The following is a 21,580-nucleotide window of genomic DNA, read 5'->3' as shown; positions in this document are numbered from 1 at the left end:
GAGGGACAGCACCCAGGCCCAGAGTTCAGGCCCCACGACCGGACCCAAAAAAAAAAAAAGAGGTGTGTGGGGAAGATTCCATTTTTATTTTATTTTATTGAGAATGGATTGAGAATTACCTCATGCATACTAAGCAAGTACAAATGAGCTACATACCAGCCCTTATTTTGACATAATCTCACTAAGACTGACCTCAAGTGCTGGCATTACAGGGGTATGCCACTTCATCTGGCTGAGGCTCTTTTAACAAAATAGTTTCAACTGCATTTACTATAAGAAAAATGTCAAGAGGTGTTTCCTACTGCACGGGTCTTGGTATTTTTTTGTTTGGAATATGTCCTTAATTTAACTCTACCTATCAAAGAAGAAGCTATTCATTTAGACATCTTTATTTAAGAAAATGCACTGTTGCAAAGAAAACAAGCTGACAATCTTTTCTTCATTTCAGTAATTTCTGATAAATTAGAAATAAAACTAAGGGCTGGGAAGTGGCTCAGTGGTAGAGCGCTTGCCTTGCATGCATGAGGCCCTGGATTCGCTTCCTCAGCACCACATAAGCAGAAAAATCCAGAAGTGGCACTGTGGCTCAAGTGGTAGAGCACTAGCCTTGAGCTGAAGAGCTGAGGGACAGTGCCCAGGCCCAGAGTTCAGGTCTCACGACCAACCAAAAAAAAAAAGAAAGAAAGAAAGAAAAAAGAAAAAAAGCCGAGCTCAAGGTTTAATCCTACTACCTTCCCACTAAGTGCATCTGTGAAGGGAAGCCACCTGTAATCATTTCAGCCAAATCCAAAAATCAAGGGATCTTGATTATTTAAATGGATTCTTTATTCCATTTAAATAGCTTCATCATGCTTTATCTTCTAAATTAAATGATACTATATGATCAACTAACATCTCTGCATAAGAATGTAAGTTAAGAATACTTTATATTAGAACTCAGAAATATCAAATATCAATGAATTTTGGAAGTGGAGCTGTGGCTCAAAGTGGCCTTGGGTACAAAAAGCTCAAGGACATGGCCCAGGCCCAAGATTTCAAGCCCCAGGACCAAGACACACATACACAAACAAAAAAAGAAATAGAGATGAATTGTAAGTGACATTACTCTCAAAATAAGCTATAGGGATTTAAATATTCAGTAATGTTTTCCTCAGTGACTCCAAATATTTGTGCAAACATGCACAAATACTAAGAATTTAAACTATTCTGGTTACTAGATTTCTGAACTCAAAATATAAACCTTATACAGCATTAAGTTCTTCTGTATTCCCAATCAGTGTACCTTAAGAAAACAGTTCTGGGGCTGGGAAGGTAGTTCAATGGTAGAGTGCTTGCCTCGCATGCATGGGGCCCTGGGTTTGATTCCTCAGCACCACATAAACAGAAAAGGCCGGAAGTGGCACTGTGGCTCAAGTGGTAGAACGCTAGCCTTGAGTTGAAGAGCTGAGAGACAGCACCCAGGCCCAGAGTTCAAGCCCCACAACCAACCACAAGAAAGAAAGAAAGAAAGAAAGAAAGAAAGAAAGAAAGAAAGAAAGAAAGAAAGAAAGAAAGAAAGAAAGAAAGAAAGAAAGAAAGAAAGAAAGAAAGAAAGAAAGAAAGAAAGAAAGAAAGAAAGAAAGAAAGAAAGAAAGAAAGAAAGAAAGAAAGAAAGAAAGAAAGAAAGAAAGAAAGAGAGAGAAAGAGAAAGAGAGAGGGGGGAGGGAGGAAGGGAGGAAAAAAAACAGTTCTGAAGCACAGAAACAATTATGAAATTACAATTTCTGTTGTAAGCCACAGTGCCAATTATAATACATCCATTACTGTAAATTTAAATCACCAATTATAATAAACAAACTATAAGGGATGCAAATCTCTAATAAATGTCAAAAAAAATCCTTGCTGAGTATTTTGAAAAAAAAATTAAGACTAGCAAGTAGGTCACCCTTGTAGTATACTCATAATCAAATAATGGATTTAATAAATACGTACAGTTCCAGAAAGGACATCATGGGGACAACAGTTGAGAAGGTGACTCTTGCATACTCTGTCATCACTGAATTTGATTCGTTGACGAGTAGTATCTCCTGTAATATAGAAAAGTTAATAACATTCAAGGTTAGACAACTAGAAAGTATTTATTTTCTGAAAGTCCTAGTATCACTAGCTTTTTATGTGTGGCTATACACACATACATTTATAAATCAACCCAAGAGGGATTAGTTTTTTATATAACATCCTATAGAAAAACTACTTTAGATAACATGCAGTTGCAGTATGTGTACTGTACATGTAACTCAAATAGTCAAAGTAGAAAAGCAATGCATTCTGTTAAATAGGAGTATTTAAAAAAAAAAAAAAGCATAGCATTTTAGAGCAGGAATGGACCTTAAAGATTATCAAGTCCAACTCCTTCATATTGCACATGAGGAAACTGAGCCCCCCACCCCCACCCCCCTGGAGGTTAAGCAACTTGCAGCAGACCCACTAAGAGAGTTTCTACTGGTATATAATGTCCCCTTCTTGACAATAAGCACTGATTTATTTTGTAATTATTTACATTAATTAAAAACATAAAAAGTAATCTTGCAAACATTGCATACACACTGCGAATCCCCACTGAACCCCAGACGCCATTTCTTCCACTATTTTGTTCCAGCTGAAGTGTCTCCCTTTTGCTGCTGGGAGGAGTTAGAGAGGGTAGAATAGCGCGTTTAAGAGCGTACAAACCTGGAAGAAGGACTTACACACCAGTCAAACAAAGGCACATTGCCTAAAAGAAATGTTAACTTTAATGCCTCCAAAGGTTCCATACCTCCAAGTTTTATGTGGACTATACTATATTGCCAAACTAGGTACATTTAAATTTACCCTGTCTTCATATAAAATAATGCAGCTCCTAAGCAACAATCTGAGAAGAATCCAACCTGCTTATTAAATCTGGCTTTAATAAAAACTTTATGGAAGCTAAGAAAAAAAAAAAGGTAAAACTTGAGGTGCTACAAAATATAGATTTTGGGATTTTCTGGCTTAGTCTCTTTGGAGAAGAAAGAAAAACTCCTAATGATGTTTCTTCTCTATATACAGAATGATAAGCCCTAAGAAATGTAGGTATTCTATTATTAGCCTTAAATTTGTATCATTGGTGAATGAAAGAAAACCTACTGGTGAATTACTGAAGCAAAAGCTGTTGAAGCAAACCAAGAGATTCTAAATATCTCTACAGTTCACAAGATCCCTGGAGTGCCCCAAAAGCTCACCTAAGCAGTAATTCAACCTCTTAATTTCTGTATTTGTGCATTTAAATAACAAAGAAAAGTTAAACCGTTACCTTTTTAATGGCCTTACATTGAAGTACTTAAATTCAACTAAATACTATGGGGTAGATTTTGTTCAAATTGTTTTAACTTTGTTAAGATTTAAAGAACACTTTGGCAACCAGGGTATATAATGTTTCTCAAGAACAATAATAGTTAAAATGACAGCTTCACAGCAGTTCAACAATAGGTTTTCTAGAGACTCTTTGGTGTTTAGTAGATAACCTATCTAGTGTTCAAGCCTGCTACTACAATAAAAAGTTACTTTGATGGTCCTTTTTTCCTTTTAAACACAGCTGCTTTTGTTCCACATTCATTAACACATCTGAAAAGTTAGCAATAACTCACGGCTCGGCGAATGCGGGGCCTTTCTGACACTCCCTTGCAGACTGAAGTAGGCAGGCATAGATACATTGAACCTTTACAAATAAAACAAGGGGCCAGATTGTTCAGTTTGTATAGAATAGACTCTGCCAGCAATTTCAATACAGCATCTAGAAGTACATGGTGACTGTGAAGATTCTTGTATAAAAAATAAAAGGGAACAAAATCAGGGTGTTTTATGTATTTTCTCTATTTTTTATTGTTTTTACAATACTGACTCAACAAGTGTAACCCCATATAAGATTATGACTGGCCATAAGTAAAAGTCCAAGACTGGAGCTGTTGTAAGGTGCCCTTGGACCAAGTAAAGTTTAAAAAAAAAAAAAAAGTTCCTTTAAAAAATATGCAATAAGCTGGGAGCTGATGGCACATGCCTGTAATTCTAGCTAGTCAGGAGGCTGAGATCTGAAGATTGCAGCTCAAAGCCAGCCCAGGCAGGAAAGTCCGTAAGACTCTTATCTCCAAAAAAAAAAAAGAGCAAAAAAGAGCTCAGGGACAGCACCAAGGCCCAAGTTCAAGGCCCATGACCAGGTACTAGTGACTCATACATGTAATCCTACTCAGGAGGGCTGAGATCTGAGGACCACAGTTCAAAGCGAGCCAGATAGTAAAGTCTGTGAGATGCTTATCGTCAATTAGCTACCAAAAAAAACCAGAAGTGGAGCTATGGCTCAAGTGACAGACAGAGCACTAGCCTTGAGCTAAAAAGCTCAGAGACAATACTCAGGTCCTGAGTTCAAGCCCCAGGACTAGCATAAAAAAGAAAAAAGAAAAAAAGAAGAAGAGGGGGGGAAAAGAGTATGTTCTGCTAGGTAACAGTAGCTCTCACTTGTAATCTGAACTGTTCAGGAGACTGAGATCTGAGGATCCCTGTTCCAAAGCCAAACCAGGCAGACAAACCCCAAAGACTATTCTGTAATTAACAAGCAAAAAAAGGCTAAAAAGTGGGAATGTGTGACTCAAGTGGTAAAGCACCAGCCTTGAGCGGAAAAAACAAAAGGACATGAATTCAAGCCCCAGTACAAGCAAAATTGTATGTGTGTCTATGTCTGCGTGTTTCATCAATAATGAATGCCTCAAGCTCATGTCAGAATAGGTCTATGATAAGCTCATATCAGAATGTCAAAATTATAGTAGAGATTTTTTTTTTGCTTCCTAGCAGTAATACTTACTTTAAATCTGTGCCCCGATTATTTTAAGAACTTTAAAGGTGATAATTTTTAAATAGAGGGAAAACAATCTTACATACCTAAGATTCCCCTTTCTCCCTTCTATTACTATGTAAACTTGCTTTGGTAATGCAACAGCAATATCATTTCAGTGCTCTGTTAATCTTACAGTTCAATGAAATAGTTAGGCCTTAAAATAAAATTAAAAATCTATGGAGTTTTAACTAATCAAATATTTCATCTAACAGGGTGCCTGTTTTCTTAAGAAATCACATTAAATCTAACAATATAGGGATATATGTGCCCGGAAAGGTACTGTATTAGGTAAAATAGAAATAATTTCAAATGAACATAGCAAACAGTAGCCCTGATGATCTTTTTAAAAAGTCAGACTTCTTATATGCCAAAGATATTTTAAAATTATGTCTCATTGTAAATTAATAGGTGCTCTTTGATAATTGTAACAAACACAACTAATACAGCTATCAGATATTAGCCATTTCAGAAATGTTTTATTTGAGATACAGAAATAATCAAAGAGGGACTAACAAGTGAGAATCTTTTATTGATATCTTTAAAGTTCTATTTTGTATCTATTTGGCTACATACTCATGTAGTCTTTTAAAAATATGAACCTATGTCATAAAAGTATACTCTGATGACAAATTTTAAAATAAATATATTGGTAATTTTGGTTTTTGTCATGATTATCTGGCCCAAACCATGTTTTCCAAAAGAAACTAGGTAAAACAGCACCCATTAAAAAAAAAGGAAGAAGAAAAGAAGGAGAGAAGAGGGGAGGGGAGGGGAGGAAGAAGAACGAGGAAGGAAGTCTACAAATAGGGGGGAAAATCTGTATAATACAAGGAATTATTTTTTGAATTTTGTGTACTGTCTTTGGGTTTACTGGTCATAGAGTCATTCAAAATTAATATAAACTGTGAGCCAATTTCTCCAGTACACTTTCTCTCACATCTTAAAACAAGTGATACACTGGCAATGAATCCAAATCATAGAATCAAGTCTGTTAATAATCCTATCCTGCTCTAGGCAATGAAGTCACAAAGAGCCTAAGATAAGCAGTCTTTTCTCAAGGAGCCCATGATTTTGCTACAGAAATAGGATTATATAAATAACAATATTACAAAGTAGAATGATCCAGGTGCCAAAGAGGTGTTTCAAATAGGTACTTAGGAATTTTAAGACCAGAATGACCAACAAAGACTGGGGCAGTTGGAAAGGCATTAATACAATAAGCAGAAGCCCGAACTTGAAATACAGATAAGACTCAGAGCAAAGGAAGAGAAAAAACATTCCAGATTGGAATATCTTTCACAATGCTTACAAAGGCATGAAGGTTGTAGGAACAGTAAGTAAATCATATTTGGCTTTGGCAAATGGCTTCATGTATGAGAATAGCAAGGTTGGGGCCAGAACACCATTTTATGTCTTAAAATTTTATGTCTTAAATTTTTTGAAGTAATGAGCAGAGATTAGATCAAGTCAAGTCAACAGCAACAAAATACTCTACCTCCAAAATAATTAATTAGGCTCTCTATATAACTACAATGCCAAGTGTTTAGAATTAGGTATTTGATTTAGAACTTGGGCAGATTAATACTTTTTATCAAGCAACTATTTTCAAAGCTACATTTTCATCATCCTCTTTTGTTCAACTTCTTCATAGGTATGATAAATTATACCCTTTATTTTAGAACACTTGACCTGGAATACATATTATTTCTGTACAGATCTTTCATCCACGTATATATAGGGCTTGAAGTTGTTACTGAAGCAGTAAGTTTCACTCAGGGAATATGGGCAGGCTACTTTAAAAAGAAAGCTGTTTAGGATGTATTCAATATTACTATTCTCAAAAGTCCTCGCAGTCTTTCGTGAGGAAAAAACAACTCCATTGTAACTCTCAACACTGCCTTTTCAAAACTGACTTATACGTCAATTTTAATAGTAACACAAAACCTTATCCTAGGTGGTATCTGACATTTGTGCATGTTATTTTCCAAATATCCAACCCTCCTCCCCTCAGCTCACCCACCCTCCCACACAAACAGCAAACCAAATCAACTTCCATAGATTTAGGTGCTATTTTAAAAACATCAAAATTTTACTTTACCCATTCTCTCCGATGCTCCCTGTATTTTTTTAAGCTGTGAGTGGATGACCATGCTATGTGATCAACTGTGAAGGCTAAGCAAAAGTGAACTGAGTTTAGTATTGTAATTTCAAAAGAATTTTAAAAGTTTGTAATATTTGACATTTAATGGTATGCAGCATCCTATCTTACTGCTAATTATCAGGCATTAATGGCAAGCAATTTATAAAAGAGCTATTTTTTTCTTTGGTATAGAGTTATTTCACTCATAGCTCAGCTTAGGAAAAACAAAAGAGGGAAGAGAATGCAACAACACACAAAGCAATAGAAGCACCCCACAACTATATATAGGAGCAAGGCAGGCCAAGCCCTCCTATTTTCTAGTATGACAACCAACCCCTTCTCCCCCAAGTACACAGCTCAATTGAGTCAGGACAGGCCCTTTCCCTCTGAAATATCTATACTTCTACAGTAGAAAGAAAAAGGAGAGTTAGAAAAAGAAGGGTAAACTTGTAAACTTAAGCCTTGTTTCCCAAGACCTTGAGTCCACAAGCACGGAAAGCTGTTCTCTGTTATTACCATTCCTTCTCATAAAAGCTTCCAAGTTGCCGGGCGCTGGTGGCTCATGCCTATAATCCTAGCTACTCAGGAGGCTGTGATCTGAGGATCATGGTTCAAAGCCAGCAGGGACAGGAAAGTCTGTGAGACTCTTACCTCCAATTAATTACCAGAAAACTGGAAATGGCAAAGTGGTAGAGCACTAGCCTTGAGCAAAAGAGCTCAGGGACAGTTCCCAGGCCTTGAGTTCAAGTCCCAGGACCAACAACAATAACAGCAAAAAAAAAAAAAAAAAAAAAGCTTCCAAGTCCACATAATAATGGCAACTACAGGGCTGGGAAGGTGGCTCAGTGGTAGAGCGCTTACTTTGCATGCATGGGGCCCTGGGTTTGATTCCTCAGCACCACATAAGCAAAAAGAAAAAAGCCGGAAGTGGCGCTGTGGCTCAAGTGGTAGAGTGCTAGCCTTGAGCTGAAGAGCTGAGGGACAGCGCCCAGGCCCAGAGTTCAGGCCCCACAACCGGGCTCAAAAAATAAATAAAATGGCAACTACATATACACTGATGGCCAGTTTCTGATCTACTACCGGGTATGTAGAAACCTCTTAAGAAGTACATAAGTAAACCTTTGGGTCTTCACATAAAATTAAGGTAAAAAGCAGGTGACTATTACACATCCTTCTCACACTTCTCCCGCCTACCTTTGTTCCTTTAGAATTCATCTATATGAACTTCTGTAATTAAACCTTTTTTTTTTTTCCTCTGAAACAGGGTATCACGTTGTGATCAATGCTGGCCCTGAACTTGCTATTCATGTAGCCCAACCTGGAACTCATGATTATCCTATCTCAACCTCGCAAGAGCTAGGATTATATATGTGTACCATTATGCCCAACTTGTAATGATTTTTTAAAAAAGAATATCTGTGGGACTCTTCAATAAACTACTAAAAAGCTGGAGTGGAGCTGTGGCTCAAATGGTAGAGCACTAGCTTTGAGCAAAGGTCACTCAGAGACTGTGGCCAGACTGAGTTCAAGCTCCAGTACTGGCAGCAAGAGAGAGACAGAGACAGAGAGACAGAGAGAGAGGGAAACAATCTTGGTAGGAGGAGAGAAAACTTGTGGCATCTCTAAGAGTTAACATAATAGTAGTGATAGAAATGTGAGAATAAACATACTAAAGCAAGGTTTTTATTTTACTCCCTCCCCCAAATGTATCTTCTCTCAATATACAAGGAAGGGTCTGAGCAGCTGTCAGGGATCAATGTCATTACTTCTAAGAAGATTGCTTTAGGAAATCTGTCAAAATTACTTCTTAGAGCTGAGAGATATTAGAAAAGCATACACAGTTAAACAATCCTGGAGGGCTGGGAAGGTGGCTCAGTGGTAGAGCGCTTGCCTTGCATGCTCGAGGCCCTGGGTTCGATTCCTCAGCACCACATAAGCAAAAAGAAAAAGCCGGAAGTGGCGCTGTGGCTCAAGTGGTAGAGCGCTAGCCTTGAGTTGAAGAGCTGAGGGACAGCACCCAGGCCCAGAGTTCAGGCCCCACGACTGGACCCAAAAAAAAAAAAAAAAAAAATCCTGGAGACCTTATAAAGAATTAAAGATATGGCACATAAAAAGTTGGTAGTCTGCTACAAATATTTCAACATTGAACTTGCAGAGCTGCAATTCTAATATAGTAGATTCATAGTCTGGTTTATCTGGTGCCTTCAATTATCCAGAATTTTCTAGATACAAAATTAGAAGTAATGCAAACGTTCTTGCTTTGTTATGTTTTGAGACAGTCTCACTAAGTAGCCCAGGTTGGCCTGGAACTCTCAATCTCCTTGCTTCAGCCTCACAAGTGTGCACCACTACACCCAGCTTAAAAGCCTTCTTGAACTATAAATAGCTAAAAATAACCAAAGATACTTGAGTACTTAAAAAAAAAAAAAGGCAATCTCTCTTCAGCTGGTGGCAGCTAAAAATAAGCCAAGGATGGCTTCTCCAAATCTAAAATCAACAAATAAGCAACAAACAAGGGAAAAGAAATGAGAATATCAAAAGACACAGGAGACAGACAACCTAATGATAAAGCTAAAATGAACAACAGATGACTGTGAAGGAGACGTGAGCCTTAAATTAGCTACTGTATGCAGCAGAAATAGTGCCACACTAAAAACACCAAATCACCAGGGCTGTCTCTGTAGAGAGAGTTGTACCGTGAAAGAGTATACAAATTTGTATGTAATGCTTTTGTCTCTTTTTAAAATCTGAAAAATATACAAAGTACCATTTATGCATTCATATAGATGCTTCTCCTTTGTACTTGATGAAACATTTAAAATCAGATTCATCTATAACCTGATTCACTTATAACCTCCAGTATCCAACTACTACTTAAAAACAAACAACTGTTGGTGGGTGCTGGTGGCTCACGCCTATAATCCTAACTCCTCAGGAGGCTGATACCTGAGGAGCACTGTTCAACAAGGATAGGAAACTCTTATCTCCAATAAACTATTCAAAAAGCTGGGAGTGGCACTGTGGCTCAAGTGGTAGAGTGCTCGCCTTGAGCTGAAGAGCTGAGGGACAGCGTTCAGGCCCAGAGTTCAAGCCCCATGACTGACCAAAAAAAAGGAATGACTAAAATAACTCAGTAATTTGAGATACTAAGAAAATAAAGACTATGTTACTCTCAATAACTGCTATACCCTAAAAACATGTCAACCAATAAACATATATACACAACAGCATTCCCCTCTAACACCAAGAGGCAAATTAACTAAACACAGAAATTTCTCAGAATACTAACAAATGGTTTCTATAACTCTGAAGTCAATAAACCCTCTCTCCTAGCAAGCGTGCTCTGCTGTGTTCTCCTGTCTACAATTCAGAATTACACTCCCTCCAGAATTTCTATTCTAGGGCTCTCTTATCACATTCCCACTGTGGAATCAATTTATGAGACCCTGCAGAACTGGTCCCTCATGGACTGAAAGACTAAGGGGAAGTGAAAGGTGAAGCTAAATGAGTCAATTTCACCTATATATCTAGAAAGAACCTTACAGTAATTCCCTGTCATAGGCTTGTATTTCTGACCAGTCATTTCTATCCTAAGAGGCTTGGGCACATTCAGTTCCAAGCATCTTTCCTCTCAAACAAATATCGAGAACAGTATTTTCCAAAGTATAGCATCAAATATGATTTGGGATATCACTATGATTTTACCAACAAGTCATTTTAAACACTACTCAATAAAGACTTACCATAGATGTCAAGAAAGAAGTTCCCATTTGACAACAGTATCTATTTAATATACCTGACAAATTTTAACTTTTGGCCTACAGAATACTAGGGTGACAATGGGCTATTTTTATTATAGGACACTATTTTGTTTCTATTGCAATTATTTTATGGTGACAAACTACATTTTAAAAATCAACTTAATTTTTTAGGAAGTTAGTTAACCAAATAGAAAAAAAAATTAAGGTGAGGCCGGGTAGGTGCTGATAGGCTCACACCTGTAATCCTAGCTACTAGGGAGACTATGATCTGGAGGATGACTGTCCAGAGCCAGCCCAAGCAGAAAAGTTCCCTAGACATTATCTCCAAAATGGACAGTAAAAAGCAAAATGGACAGCTGGAGGTGTGACTCAAGTGGCAGAGTATCATCCTAGCAAGCATTAGGCCCTGAGTTCAAAATCCAGTACAGGAAGGGGGAAAGAGTGAAAAACACGTATCGAGAACAGTGTTTCTCAAACTTTCAAGGGGTAACAAATCACTTAGGCAGCTTTTTTTTTTTTTTTGTAGCTTTTTTTTTTTCCCAGGGCTGAGGACCGAACCCAGGGTCTTGCACGTGCCCGGCGGGTGCCCTTCCGCTGGGCTAAACCCCTAGCCCCCCCCCTTTTTTTTTTAAAGTAATGGAGTTTTGAGGGCTTTTTAAAACACATTGCTGGTCTTTGTTTCCAACCGATCCTTCAAATAGAAGGTGGATCTAAGATTATTGTTGTTGTTGTTATTGGTTTTTGAGTCAGTCGTTAGTGTGGACAGCTCAGGGACAGCCTACAGGCAGGCCTTAAGTTTGTGCCTAGGACTGACACTTTAAAAAATAACAACAACAACAAAAAAAAAAACAACCCTCAGATAACGCTAAGCTTACTTACTACAAGGACCTAGAACAGTAATTGAACATTCCAGATAGTAACTGGAGCTGTGACTCAGGTGCTAGAGCGTTTTAGCCCTAAGCCAAAAAGCTCAGGAAAAGCACCCAGGCAGGCCCTGAGTTCAAACCCCAAGACTCCCCCCCAAAAAAGTTTCCATATAGTTACTCATGTAACTGTAACCCCTCTGTACAAGATCTTAACATTTTAAAAAATAAAATACAAGTGAACTTTAAAAAAATTTTTTCCATATAGTATTTTAGACTTACTCGCCATCCATATTACCCTACTGCAACTATTCAACTCTGTAGGTAAACCAATCATGGGCAGTATATATAGGAATGGGCATGAGACTCTTTTTTTTTTTTTTTTTGGGGGGGGGGGTTGGTCGGCTTGAACTCTGGGCTTGGGCACTGTCCCTCAGCTCTTCAGCTCAAGTGGTAGAGCACTAGCCTTGAGCTGAAGATCTAAGGGACAGTGCCCACGACTGACCCAAAAAACAAAAAAAGTCTGATGGACTTTCCTACCTAGGTTGGATTTGAACTGTAATCCTCAGATCATTGTCTCCTGAGTAGTTAGGATTACAGTTGTGAGCCACTGGCACTTGGCTTCTTTGACTTTACTTAAAGTCCTAAATTATTCAGTTAAAATAGAGACAACACTATAGAGAATTCCAGAGTTTTTACAAACTACTTTTCTCTACATCCTCAATGATCTTACAAAAATTGATGCATCCATTTTGGCCTTATCTTCCAATTTCTACCACAGCAGCTGGTAGGACACGAGAATCTAAAATAAAAAAGGAACAAGAGCCAGCAAAGTGACACACTGCCTACAGTCTTGGTTACTGAGAAAGCTAACCTGGAAGGATCACTTGAGCCAGGAATTCAAGACTAGCTTAGGCAACATAGCAGATCTCACCTCAAAATAGATAAATACCAAACGAGAAACAGAATTTTTTGACAGGTGCTGAAGCCATAAGATTCCTGTCACAAATTTAAAAACTTTCACTTCCTGCAGTCCAGGCTGACCTAGAACTCTATCCTGAAAGTGCACTACTTGGATTTGAACTCAGGGCCTTACAACTGCAGCCACTCGACCACTTAAGCTTCCCATTTAGCCTCCAAAGTAGGTGAAGATGACAATCACCAGTTTATTAAGAAAAGAGTCTCAACTTTTTGCCCAAGCTGGTCTCCAATCACAGTTCTACCAGATCTCATTTCCTGACTAAGTAGCTGGAACTACAGGCATTAGCCTCCACAACTAGCTTGGAATCTCATTCTCTTTTTTTCCTGCCAGCCCTGGAGCTTGAACTCAGGGCCTGGGCACTGTCCATGAGCATTTTTGCTGAAGACTAGTGTTCTACCACTTGAGCCACAGCTCCACTTCCAGCTTTGCTTTTCTGGTAGTAACTGAAGATAACTCATGAACTTTCTTGTCAGGCAGGGCTGGCTTCAAACTGCAATCCTCAAATCTCAGCCTCCAAGTAGCTCAGACTACAGGCATAAACTACAGGCACCACACTGGAAGCTGATTCTCAAGTAGGACTGTTTCATTTATCTAATCTTCCCCACTGCAGGCTTAACTTATCTGCCTTTTTCAAATTCACTGCTTATCTGAACCTTTAGTAATTTCAAACTATAATGCTTGTAAGAAACATCTGCTACAGAACACTGACTCACTAATCCTAAACATACCCCAAGACATATACTTGCCTTTGAATTCTGCATCTTGAACATGAAAATCACTCCAAGCTGGCTTCAAACCTCAATCTTCAGATCTTAGTCTCCTGAGTAGCTAAAATAATAGTTATGAGCCACTGCTATGTCCTTACATGCTACCTCAACTAAATCAAAGCATTTATTTGCCACTTACAGAGCTTAAACAGATACACAAAATAAATTTCATTTCCATTCAATATATTTTTTTTTAACCTGAAATTAGGCCTTAGAATCACAGCTTAGGGTCTGGGAAGGTGGCTCAGTGGTAGACCGCTTGCCTTGCATGCCTGAGGCCCTGGGTTCGATTCCTCAGCACCACATAAGCAAAAAGAAAAAAAAAGCCAGAAGTGGCACTGTGGCTCAAGTGGTAGAGCGCTAGCCTTGAGCTGAAGAGCTGAGGGACAGCGCCCAGGCCCAGAGTTCAGGCCCCACGACAGGACCCAAAAAAAAAAAAAAAAAAAAAAAAAAATCATAGCTTAGTTCAGGATTGCTAGACAACTGTAGAGAATCCAAGGATAACACAGAATTCTATAAAGTATTGTCTTCTGGCCTGCTGTGCAGATAAGAGTTCAAAACGCAAAATGGGAAAAAATTGATTTACTACTACTAATAAAGAGCTCTCAATGTTTCAGACATGACTAAAACAATGACAAAATTAAATAGTACTGAAACTCAGAGAAACTGTTTAGCCTTAAGTTTGCTAAAGTTTCTTATGTTCAGGAATTTATAAGCTCTAGACTAATATATACCCTTTATACTAAAAATGAGTGCCTGTATATTAAAGGTTACGCCTCCTTCACTTAAAATGAATGATACAATTGGAATAAAAAAATGGCTTACAACTGACCAAGAAATAAATATGGTTTTATTATGTTGACAGAAAATTAAGAAAATGTATTCAAAACTGATGATGAGTCAAGGAACACAGAATACAATCAAGAGGTTTAATCAAGAGGAAAATCCACTGAAGAAAACACTACTTCAATTGTCCATCAGTCCTTTTTTCAATCTTTTTTTCACAAAGGCAGAAATGTTATATTGGCCTACAAACCATAAAGTTAGGTATTCGCTAAACTTAATTCAAAAGCAGGTAAATTCCTTGCTAAACTGCATTTTCCTAGGTACTTATTAAGATGAGCATTCTTTCAATTTTCATAAAACTACCATGTACAATATAGCTTAGCTGACATAGTATGGGCTACTATGATTAATATTCTCTATTGACTGAGGGAGTATCATATAAAGCTTTAAAAGATCTCTATTAAAAAATAGCCAAAATTATCTAAAAATTTTAATGCTATATTCTTAATCTATAGGTTGATTTTTAAGGACACACTGTCATTTCTTGGTTCCATTTAAAACAATTAAGAAATATGAAGCCCTAAAAACACTTTTATTACTTATTTTCTAATTCCACATCCTAAGGTTAGAGGAATAGTTCACTGGTACATTGTCTAGCATGCGTGTTGCCCAGGCAACACACACACACACACACACACACACACAAACACACACACTCCTCAGATTTGTTTAATTCCTCTAACTTGCACTTTTCAGGCATTTCTGGAATCAGGACCAGAGATTTATTATAGTAATTCAACTGTGCTTGCTTAAAGATAGTTTAGTAATTAATCCAGCCTAGTCAAAATGATCACAATCTATATGAGGGCACTGGTTTCCTTCAACTATCACATAAATAATTCTCAAAACATTTCATATTTTTCTGTGGGGCTTAGTTCTTTCCCACTACCAAATGGAATATGTTCAGGGAAGACAAATTATCTTTCTCTTTTCTATTAATGCTAATAACTAAAACAGAAAGGTACTTACAAAATGTAATGAATCTTAAACCTAAGAGAAAATAAGAAACTAATAATTAGTATCTACTTATGATTCCTCCCACCTGAAAATCTTTATATTTGCTTTCCAACATTTTTTTAGAATAACATAGGGAATTATTTAGCTTCCCATATAACAAATTACAGATTAAACTTGAGGCAAAGAAGGTTATGTGACTTACCCAAGATTATAATTAGAGACCAGGTCTCCTGAGTCTCAGCCCAGTGCTCTTTTCCTTAGCCCATGATGCCTTATCAGAAAAATCCAAATACAGTCAGACCCCCAGTTACATGGGTATGAGTTACACTGATTCACATATACAAACTTTATATAGTGTGACCAATGTTTCAACTCACGCGGTACCCTGCTTCCATTTATGCAGTATGCCAGGCATCGGCACGATTTTCAGTGGCACACAGGCGGTTGCCACCACCAGGGCCCTAGGCAAAATTGCAAAGAAGGCAAAGTTTGTCTTTGGCCCTCCCACCTCCCTTATGCATTCTTCTCCCACCTCCTGGTCATCCCCCCCTTCCCAACCTCCCAGCACCATGATGTTGCCCTCTGATTGTCCATAGCCCCCCACTTCTACCACTCACCCAGGACTGATCTTTCTGGTAGTGCCCAGTGATTTAAAAATTACCTCTCCATTTCCCTGCCACCATAATTCCTATTTTTGAGGACTCCAATGAGGTTTAGGTATCTACATGATTAGCTGACGTAAGTAATTCAATATAAGGCACATTTAAATAACACTTAAATCTCCAAGGATTAATTTAAAAGGGACTTAAATAAAATCTATTGGGAAGGGAAAGGGAAGGAATCTTATTGAAGAGGGAGTAACAATTTCCCAGTGCTCCAGGATTCCTGTACCACCTCAGACTCTTTCACAAATAGAACACTGAAAGTTGAGAGAACATTACCACCTTGAGCCTTACTACCCAAAGAGAGAATGGTTGCTTTAGTCTTTGGAATTAAAACAAAAACAAAAACTAGAGCTTCTTTTAATACCCCCCCCCACCTACCTTTTCCATCTCTTTCCCACCTTGAGTCCCTCATTTCCAACTCTTAGTGCCAAAGACACCCAAACATCTTTCCCCGAAAGCTGCTCTTGTGTCCAATACAAGGCTTCCCATTATATGGTTTCAAATTACATAGGGTTATTCAATGATATATCCATATTCACCTATCTCTGGATAACTTGAAATTGGCTGTATGCTAAAAAAGAATATCCTAATTATTTAAAGGCTCTGAATTATGAAATAAAATATGTAAGTTCATTAAGTCTCCAGTAAGAAGGAATGTTCTGATTCTTTTTTCATGTACATAAAAGAACTTGAATATCTAAAAAAATTCCATTATTTTCCTTGAAAGTGACGTTTCTTATCAATACAGTAGTCAAAAACTAATCATTTCAACTGAACACTAGTCTAAACTCATAAAAGTTCATTCATAAATCCTTGAGGTTTGAAGGCCAAAATTAAAAAATAATAATCCAGTAACAAAGAGACAAAAAAATACAAATTCTAATTCAGCTTTCTACTGGACTGAGACATATATATACACACACACACACATATATATATATGTAGATATGCATTCAGCTTTGCAATGCTAAAGTTGCCTAGTTCAGAAATTTACCAGGTGACAGTGACCTTAGTCCAACACCCCACCCAAAACAGTAAGAACAAACAATGTATGCAGAAGAAATTAAAAATGGCATCATCAAGGATTAAAAGAATCACATAAAATAAGCCTTAAGTGGCTTCTATAATTTCATTACAACATTGTTCTGTTAAGATCCTGGATAAAGCCCTTTCCCAATACCCTCTCCTCCCATGATGGAAGGGAACAATATTAAGACAAGCTGCAGGTATGAAGTAACCATCCTTATCTAAATGTAAAAATGGTAAAAGATTTTCCATTGGCCATTTGTGTGTGTATGTGTTTCTGTGTGTGTGTGTGTGTGTGTGTGTGTGTGTGTGTGTGTGTGTGGTACTGGAGACGGAACCCTGGGGCTTGACTGTGCTAGGCAAGAGCTCTACCACTGTACTACATCCCCAGCCTTCCATTGACATTTTTAATCAATGTTAACTTTCAAGGGTTTACTATAAAAATAGAACTTCTTTTCTTCCAAGTCTTTCCCTCCTCCACACAACAACAAACAGGCTTGCCATCTACAATGAAAAGTTCTCAAGCAGGGTTTTTGTTGAACGTGAACCATTAACACTGAAATGTCATTGTAAGTATACATTTCTAAAAAGAATTGACTGAAATGGGGTTTCTATTCACATACTTTATTGCAAAGTACTCAAATAAAGACCAACTCTTATCATCTAAATTTAATACTGTCATCTCCTAACCCCCCAAAAAAAAAAAATTCAAAGAAGTTGTTGAGAAAAAAAAGTATTTAAATGGCTAAGAAATTGTCTGAACAAGCAACACAGATCAAAGATTGTGCTTTGTTTTTAAGTACTTAACTAGACCTTTCCCTCCATGTTAGTATTGATTTGATTTGAAATTAAGGCCAAAAAATAACACATCTATTATGCCATTTAGAAATTCTCTTCACAACATAATACAGCATGTAGTAGCTTTCCATACAGATTCTAACCTAAGTACCTAAAAAGCCTCTTGTTTACCTCAATTCTAGTTTGCTAGACATCAAATTTCCAAAATGGTTCTGTCTGGGGAACAAGTACGACTTGTCATTATTTGCTGAACAAAGCCTCTATTAAACTGTCTAACAAAATGGAGGTCTCTCGGAAAAACAGGCCCTAACATTTTTATTTCCACAAAATGGGGCCAAACACACCCACTTCAAGAAACCATGGTTTGGGTCAGATTTTCCACCAAAATGGTAGACGGTGTGGGATACGACTGAGCATCTCTAGGATACGGTTAGAAGCAAAGCTATACTCCACACCCAGGAAGGTTGAAGAGGGGGAGGGGTCCCTTCAGGATTCTCTGGGGGACTGTCGCGAGGGAGGATTCCAAAGATCCGCGTTAAAGAACTAAATCCGGGTGCAGAGTTTGCAATCTGCACGTACCTAATCAGCGACAAAACATGCCGCCAGACTACGCGAGAGAGACGTGGGCCTAGCCATCCAGGCCAAGTCAACATTAAAAGCACAAACTCTCCTTTCAGCCCCCGGGCCCCGCCTCGCCCCATTGGCAGCAGTTCCCGCCAATCCGAGTAGTCGCCGCCCTCAAACCCGCCTGCCAAGCCCTGATTGGACGAGACGGGAGCCCCGGACCTCGTGTTACCAATCTACGAGCCCCTCACTCGCCACAGGCGCGCGCCCCGTGGGGCCCTCAGACCCGTTCCGTCGTCGTCGTCGTCGTCGTCGTCGTCGTCGACGCCGCCGCCGCCACCGGCCCCATCCATCCCCTCCCCCACCCCCAGGGCTCTGGCAGAGACTTACCGTCCCGGGAGGTGCCCATCAACTGGTCCAGCATAGCGCGCATCTGGGCCTGCGCCGACATGGCGGCGGCGTAGCGGGAGGACGGGCGGGGGTGGGGCGCAAACCGGGCCCTGCCGGGCGGGGAGGGGGAGGGGGAGTAGGGCTGGGGGAGGTGCGCTGCGGTCTCGGTGGCCGCCGCCGCCTCAAGGCGTGCTGAAGGGGAGCCGAAGGGGTCGCGGGAGAGTCCGGGCTGCGCTCCTCACGAAGACCGTGTACGTGGAAAATGGCAGCCCCCGAAAGCCACCCTCGCGCCCTCGCTCTCCGTCCGGTTCCCGGGACAGGAGCGACACGGGATAAGCAAGCTCTTGCGTCCAACACCGCCACCCTCCAGAAGCCGTCAGCCCCCCCTCCAAACTCTGACGCCGCTCGCCACCACCGTCGCCGCGGCGGGAGCGCGCACGCTCTTCGCGCTGCGTCGTTTCCCGCGGGGCCTCCACCAACAGGCGTCCAACTGTCTCCGCTCCGCCCGCCCCGCCAGGGAGGGTTCCACCCTAACGGCTCTCGAGCTCGTGCACGCGTGCGGCGTCCGCCCCTGCCCCCAGATCTCGCGAGAGTACGTTCTTCAACCGTCACCAGAGCGAGATCTGCCCCTAGGCGCTAAACGCTGCTGTCAGCGCTGCCCCGAGCCTTGAGCCGCGCGGGGCGTTGCGCTGGGGGGAGGGGGGACATCCTGATTATCAAAATGCCCGAGGTTAGCCCGAGTCCGCGCCCGACGGTGCGGGCGGCTCGCAGTGTTGGTAGCCTGCTGGGGTGTATTCCTCCTCGCTGACGAACCGACTGCTTTCGGGGCCTCCTGCGGCGGCGGCGGCGGCGCCCTGAGCGGGGCGTCTGGTCCCCAAGTTACACCCGGGCTTGGCTGCACCAGGGGCAGGGCCCCAATCCGGTCCGATCCATTGTTGCCTGTTGGAACGGGGTGAAGGTATGAGTCCATCTTGGCGCCTGTGAAAATTCACCAGCGTTCTCCGAACTCCTGGACACTGGCCGCAGGGTGGCCACCGCTCAGTGCTCCAAACCTGGGCACCTTCGGTTGATTGACTCCTATGGCCACCAGAGATAAACCTGCCCCCCTTACAGGCAGGTTTGTGAGGGCAAAGTACCTAGGCCAGAGACCTGGCCTGGTGTTTTACAGAACTGTGGTAAATACGAGTTACCCTAAGATGTAGCCCAGCCAGGTGCTAGTGGCTGTCGTCTGTAAATCTATCTACTCAGGAAGCTGAGATAGGAGGATCAGGGCTCGAAGTCAGCGGGGCAGAAAAGTTCTGGAGACCATTTCCAGTTACCCACCAAAAAGCAAGAAGTCGAGAGCTGTGGCTTAAATGGTAGAGCAACGGCCTCCAGTGAAAAATCCAAGCAAAAGTATGAGGCTTTGAGTTCAAGGTTCAGTTCCAATACCCAAGAAGAAAGCATTTTCTATAGTAGCACTTTCTATAGTAGGATTCTTTGTCTAATAATTGTATGTGCATTAGGACTTATAATTCCTAGCTAATACAAAGGAATAAAAAGATAACGTGAATCTGGTACCAGTGGCTCGCGCCTATAATCCTAGCTACACAAGAGATTGAGCTCCAAGGATCACAATTGGAAGCTAGCCCTAGCAGGAAGTCCGTGAGACTCTTATACTTCCAGTTAACCACCAAAAAGCCAGAAGTGGAACTATGGCTCAAGTGGTAGAGCACTAGCCTTGGGCAAAAAAAACGCTAAATGACAGCACCTAGGCTGAGTTCAAGCCCTAGTACTAGCACACATACACAAAGTTAACAAAAAACAATCATAGTTCCAAGAAATTTTGTTTTCGTCGCAGAGCTTATGCATGAAGCCCTGGGTTCAATTTCTCAGTACCACATAAACAGAAAAAGCCAGAAGTGACACTGTGGCTCAAGTGGTAGAGTGCTATCCTTGAGCAAATGAAGCTCAGGGACAGTGCCCAGGCCCTGAGTTCAAGTCCTAAGACTGACAAAAAAAACCAACTCAAAATTATAAACAATTCCTAATACTAGGAACATCATTTGAAACTTGACAATAGAAAATATATAAATTATGGGGCTGGGAAGGTGGCTCAGTGGTAGAGCACTTGCCTTGCATGCATGAGGCCCTGGGTTCGATTCCTCAGCACCACATAAGCAAAAAGAAAAAAAAAAAAAGCCCGAAGTGGCACTGTGGCTCAAGTGGTAGAGTGCTAGCCTTGAGCTGAAGAGCTGAGGGACAGCACCCAGGCCCAGAGTTCAGGCCCCATGACTGGACCCAAAAAAAAAAGAAAATATATAAATTATGTCCTCCCAAAATGTAGAACTAATATATATGGTATTCTAGAAACAGTATTAGAGGTACACAAAACACTGATCGTTTTAGTGAAGAGATCTTATCATTCTACATTTCTAGTTAATTTTTTTGTCGGTCATGGGGCTTGAACTCTGGGCCTGGGCGCTGTCCCTCAGCTCTTCAGCTCAAGGTGAGCACTCTACCGCTTGAGCTACAGGGCGACTTCCGGTTTTCTGGTGGTTTTATTGGAGATAGGAGTCTCACGGTCTCTCCTGCCCGGGCTGGCTTTGAACCGCGATCCTCAGATCTCAGCCTCCTGAGTAACTAGGATTACAGGCGTGAGCCACCAACGCCCGGCTTTCTAGTTAATTTTTATATTTACCTTTCTGGCTTATATTTCAGATGTATCTCCTAAAAATAGCTGGGTTAAATAGTTTGCTGTCTTTTTCTTGTGTTGGTAGTGCTGGTAATACACCCAGTGTCTCCTGCATGCTTAACAAGCACTCTTACCACTGAACGACATCCATAGCCAATACTTTTTTTTTTTGTCCATCATGGGGCTTGAACTCAGGGCATAAGCACTGTTCTTGAGCACCTTTGCTCAAGGATAGTACTCTACCATGTGAGCCACCCCTCCA

The 21,580-nt window shown here is 40.4% G+C and overlaps 1 protein-coding gene across 9 annotated transcripts in view; it reads right to left on the bottom strand.

Annotated features, from left to right (window-relative positions):
• Window positions 1–19,199, bottom strand: part of LOC122105761 (putative RNA-binding protein Luc7-like 2) — a 60,935-nt gene extending 41,736 nt beyond the window's left edge. For 2 of the 9 annotated variants that reach the window (XM_042677051.1, XM_042677055.1), the window contains exons 1-2: window positions 18,645–19,199; window positions 1,972–2,066 (exon numbers count right to left, since the gene is read on the bottom strand). In XM_042677051.1, coding sequence (XP_042532985.1) covers window positions 1,972–2,066; window positions 18,645–18,705 — 156 coding nt within the window. In that variant the 5' untranslated portion in view covers window positions 18,706–19,199. Of the gene's footprint in view, window positions 1–1,971; window positions 2,067–2,582; window positions 2,723–3,644; window positions 3,716–6,983; window positions 7,221–15,403; window positions 15,553–15,578; window positions 15,663–18,644 lie in introns of those variants that run through there. The other 7 variants (XM_042677050.1, XM_042677052.1, XM_042677054.1 and 4 more) reach the window with 7 other exon arrangements.
• Window positions 19,200–21,580: the final 2,381 nt, after the last annotated feature.

Source organism: Dipodomys spectabilis, unplaced genomic scaffold, assembly GCF_019054845.1.
Source record: "Dipodomys spectabilis isolate Male_0828 unplaced genomic scaffold, ASM1905484v1 ptg000034l, whole genome shotgun sequence".
In the NCBI taxonomy this organism is placed as follows: Eukaryota; Metazoa; Chordata; class Mammalia; order Rodentia; family Heteromyidae; genus Dipodomys; species Dipodomys spectabilis.
Note: the sequence above shows the minus strand (reverse complement) of the source record. Positions and strands in the feature narration are given on the sequence as shown.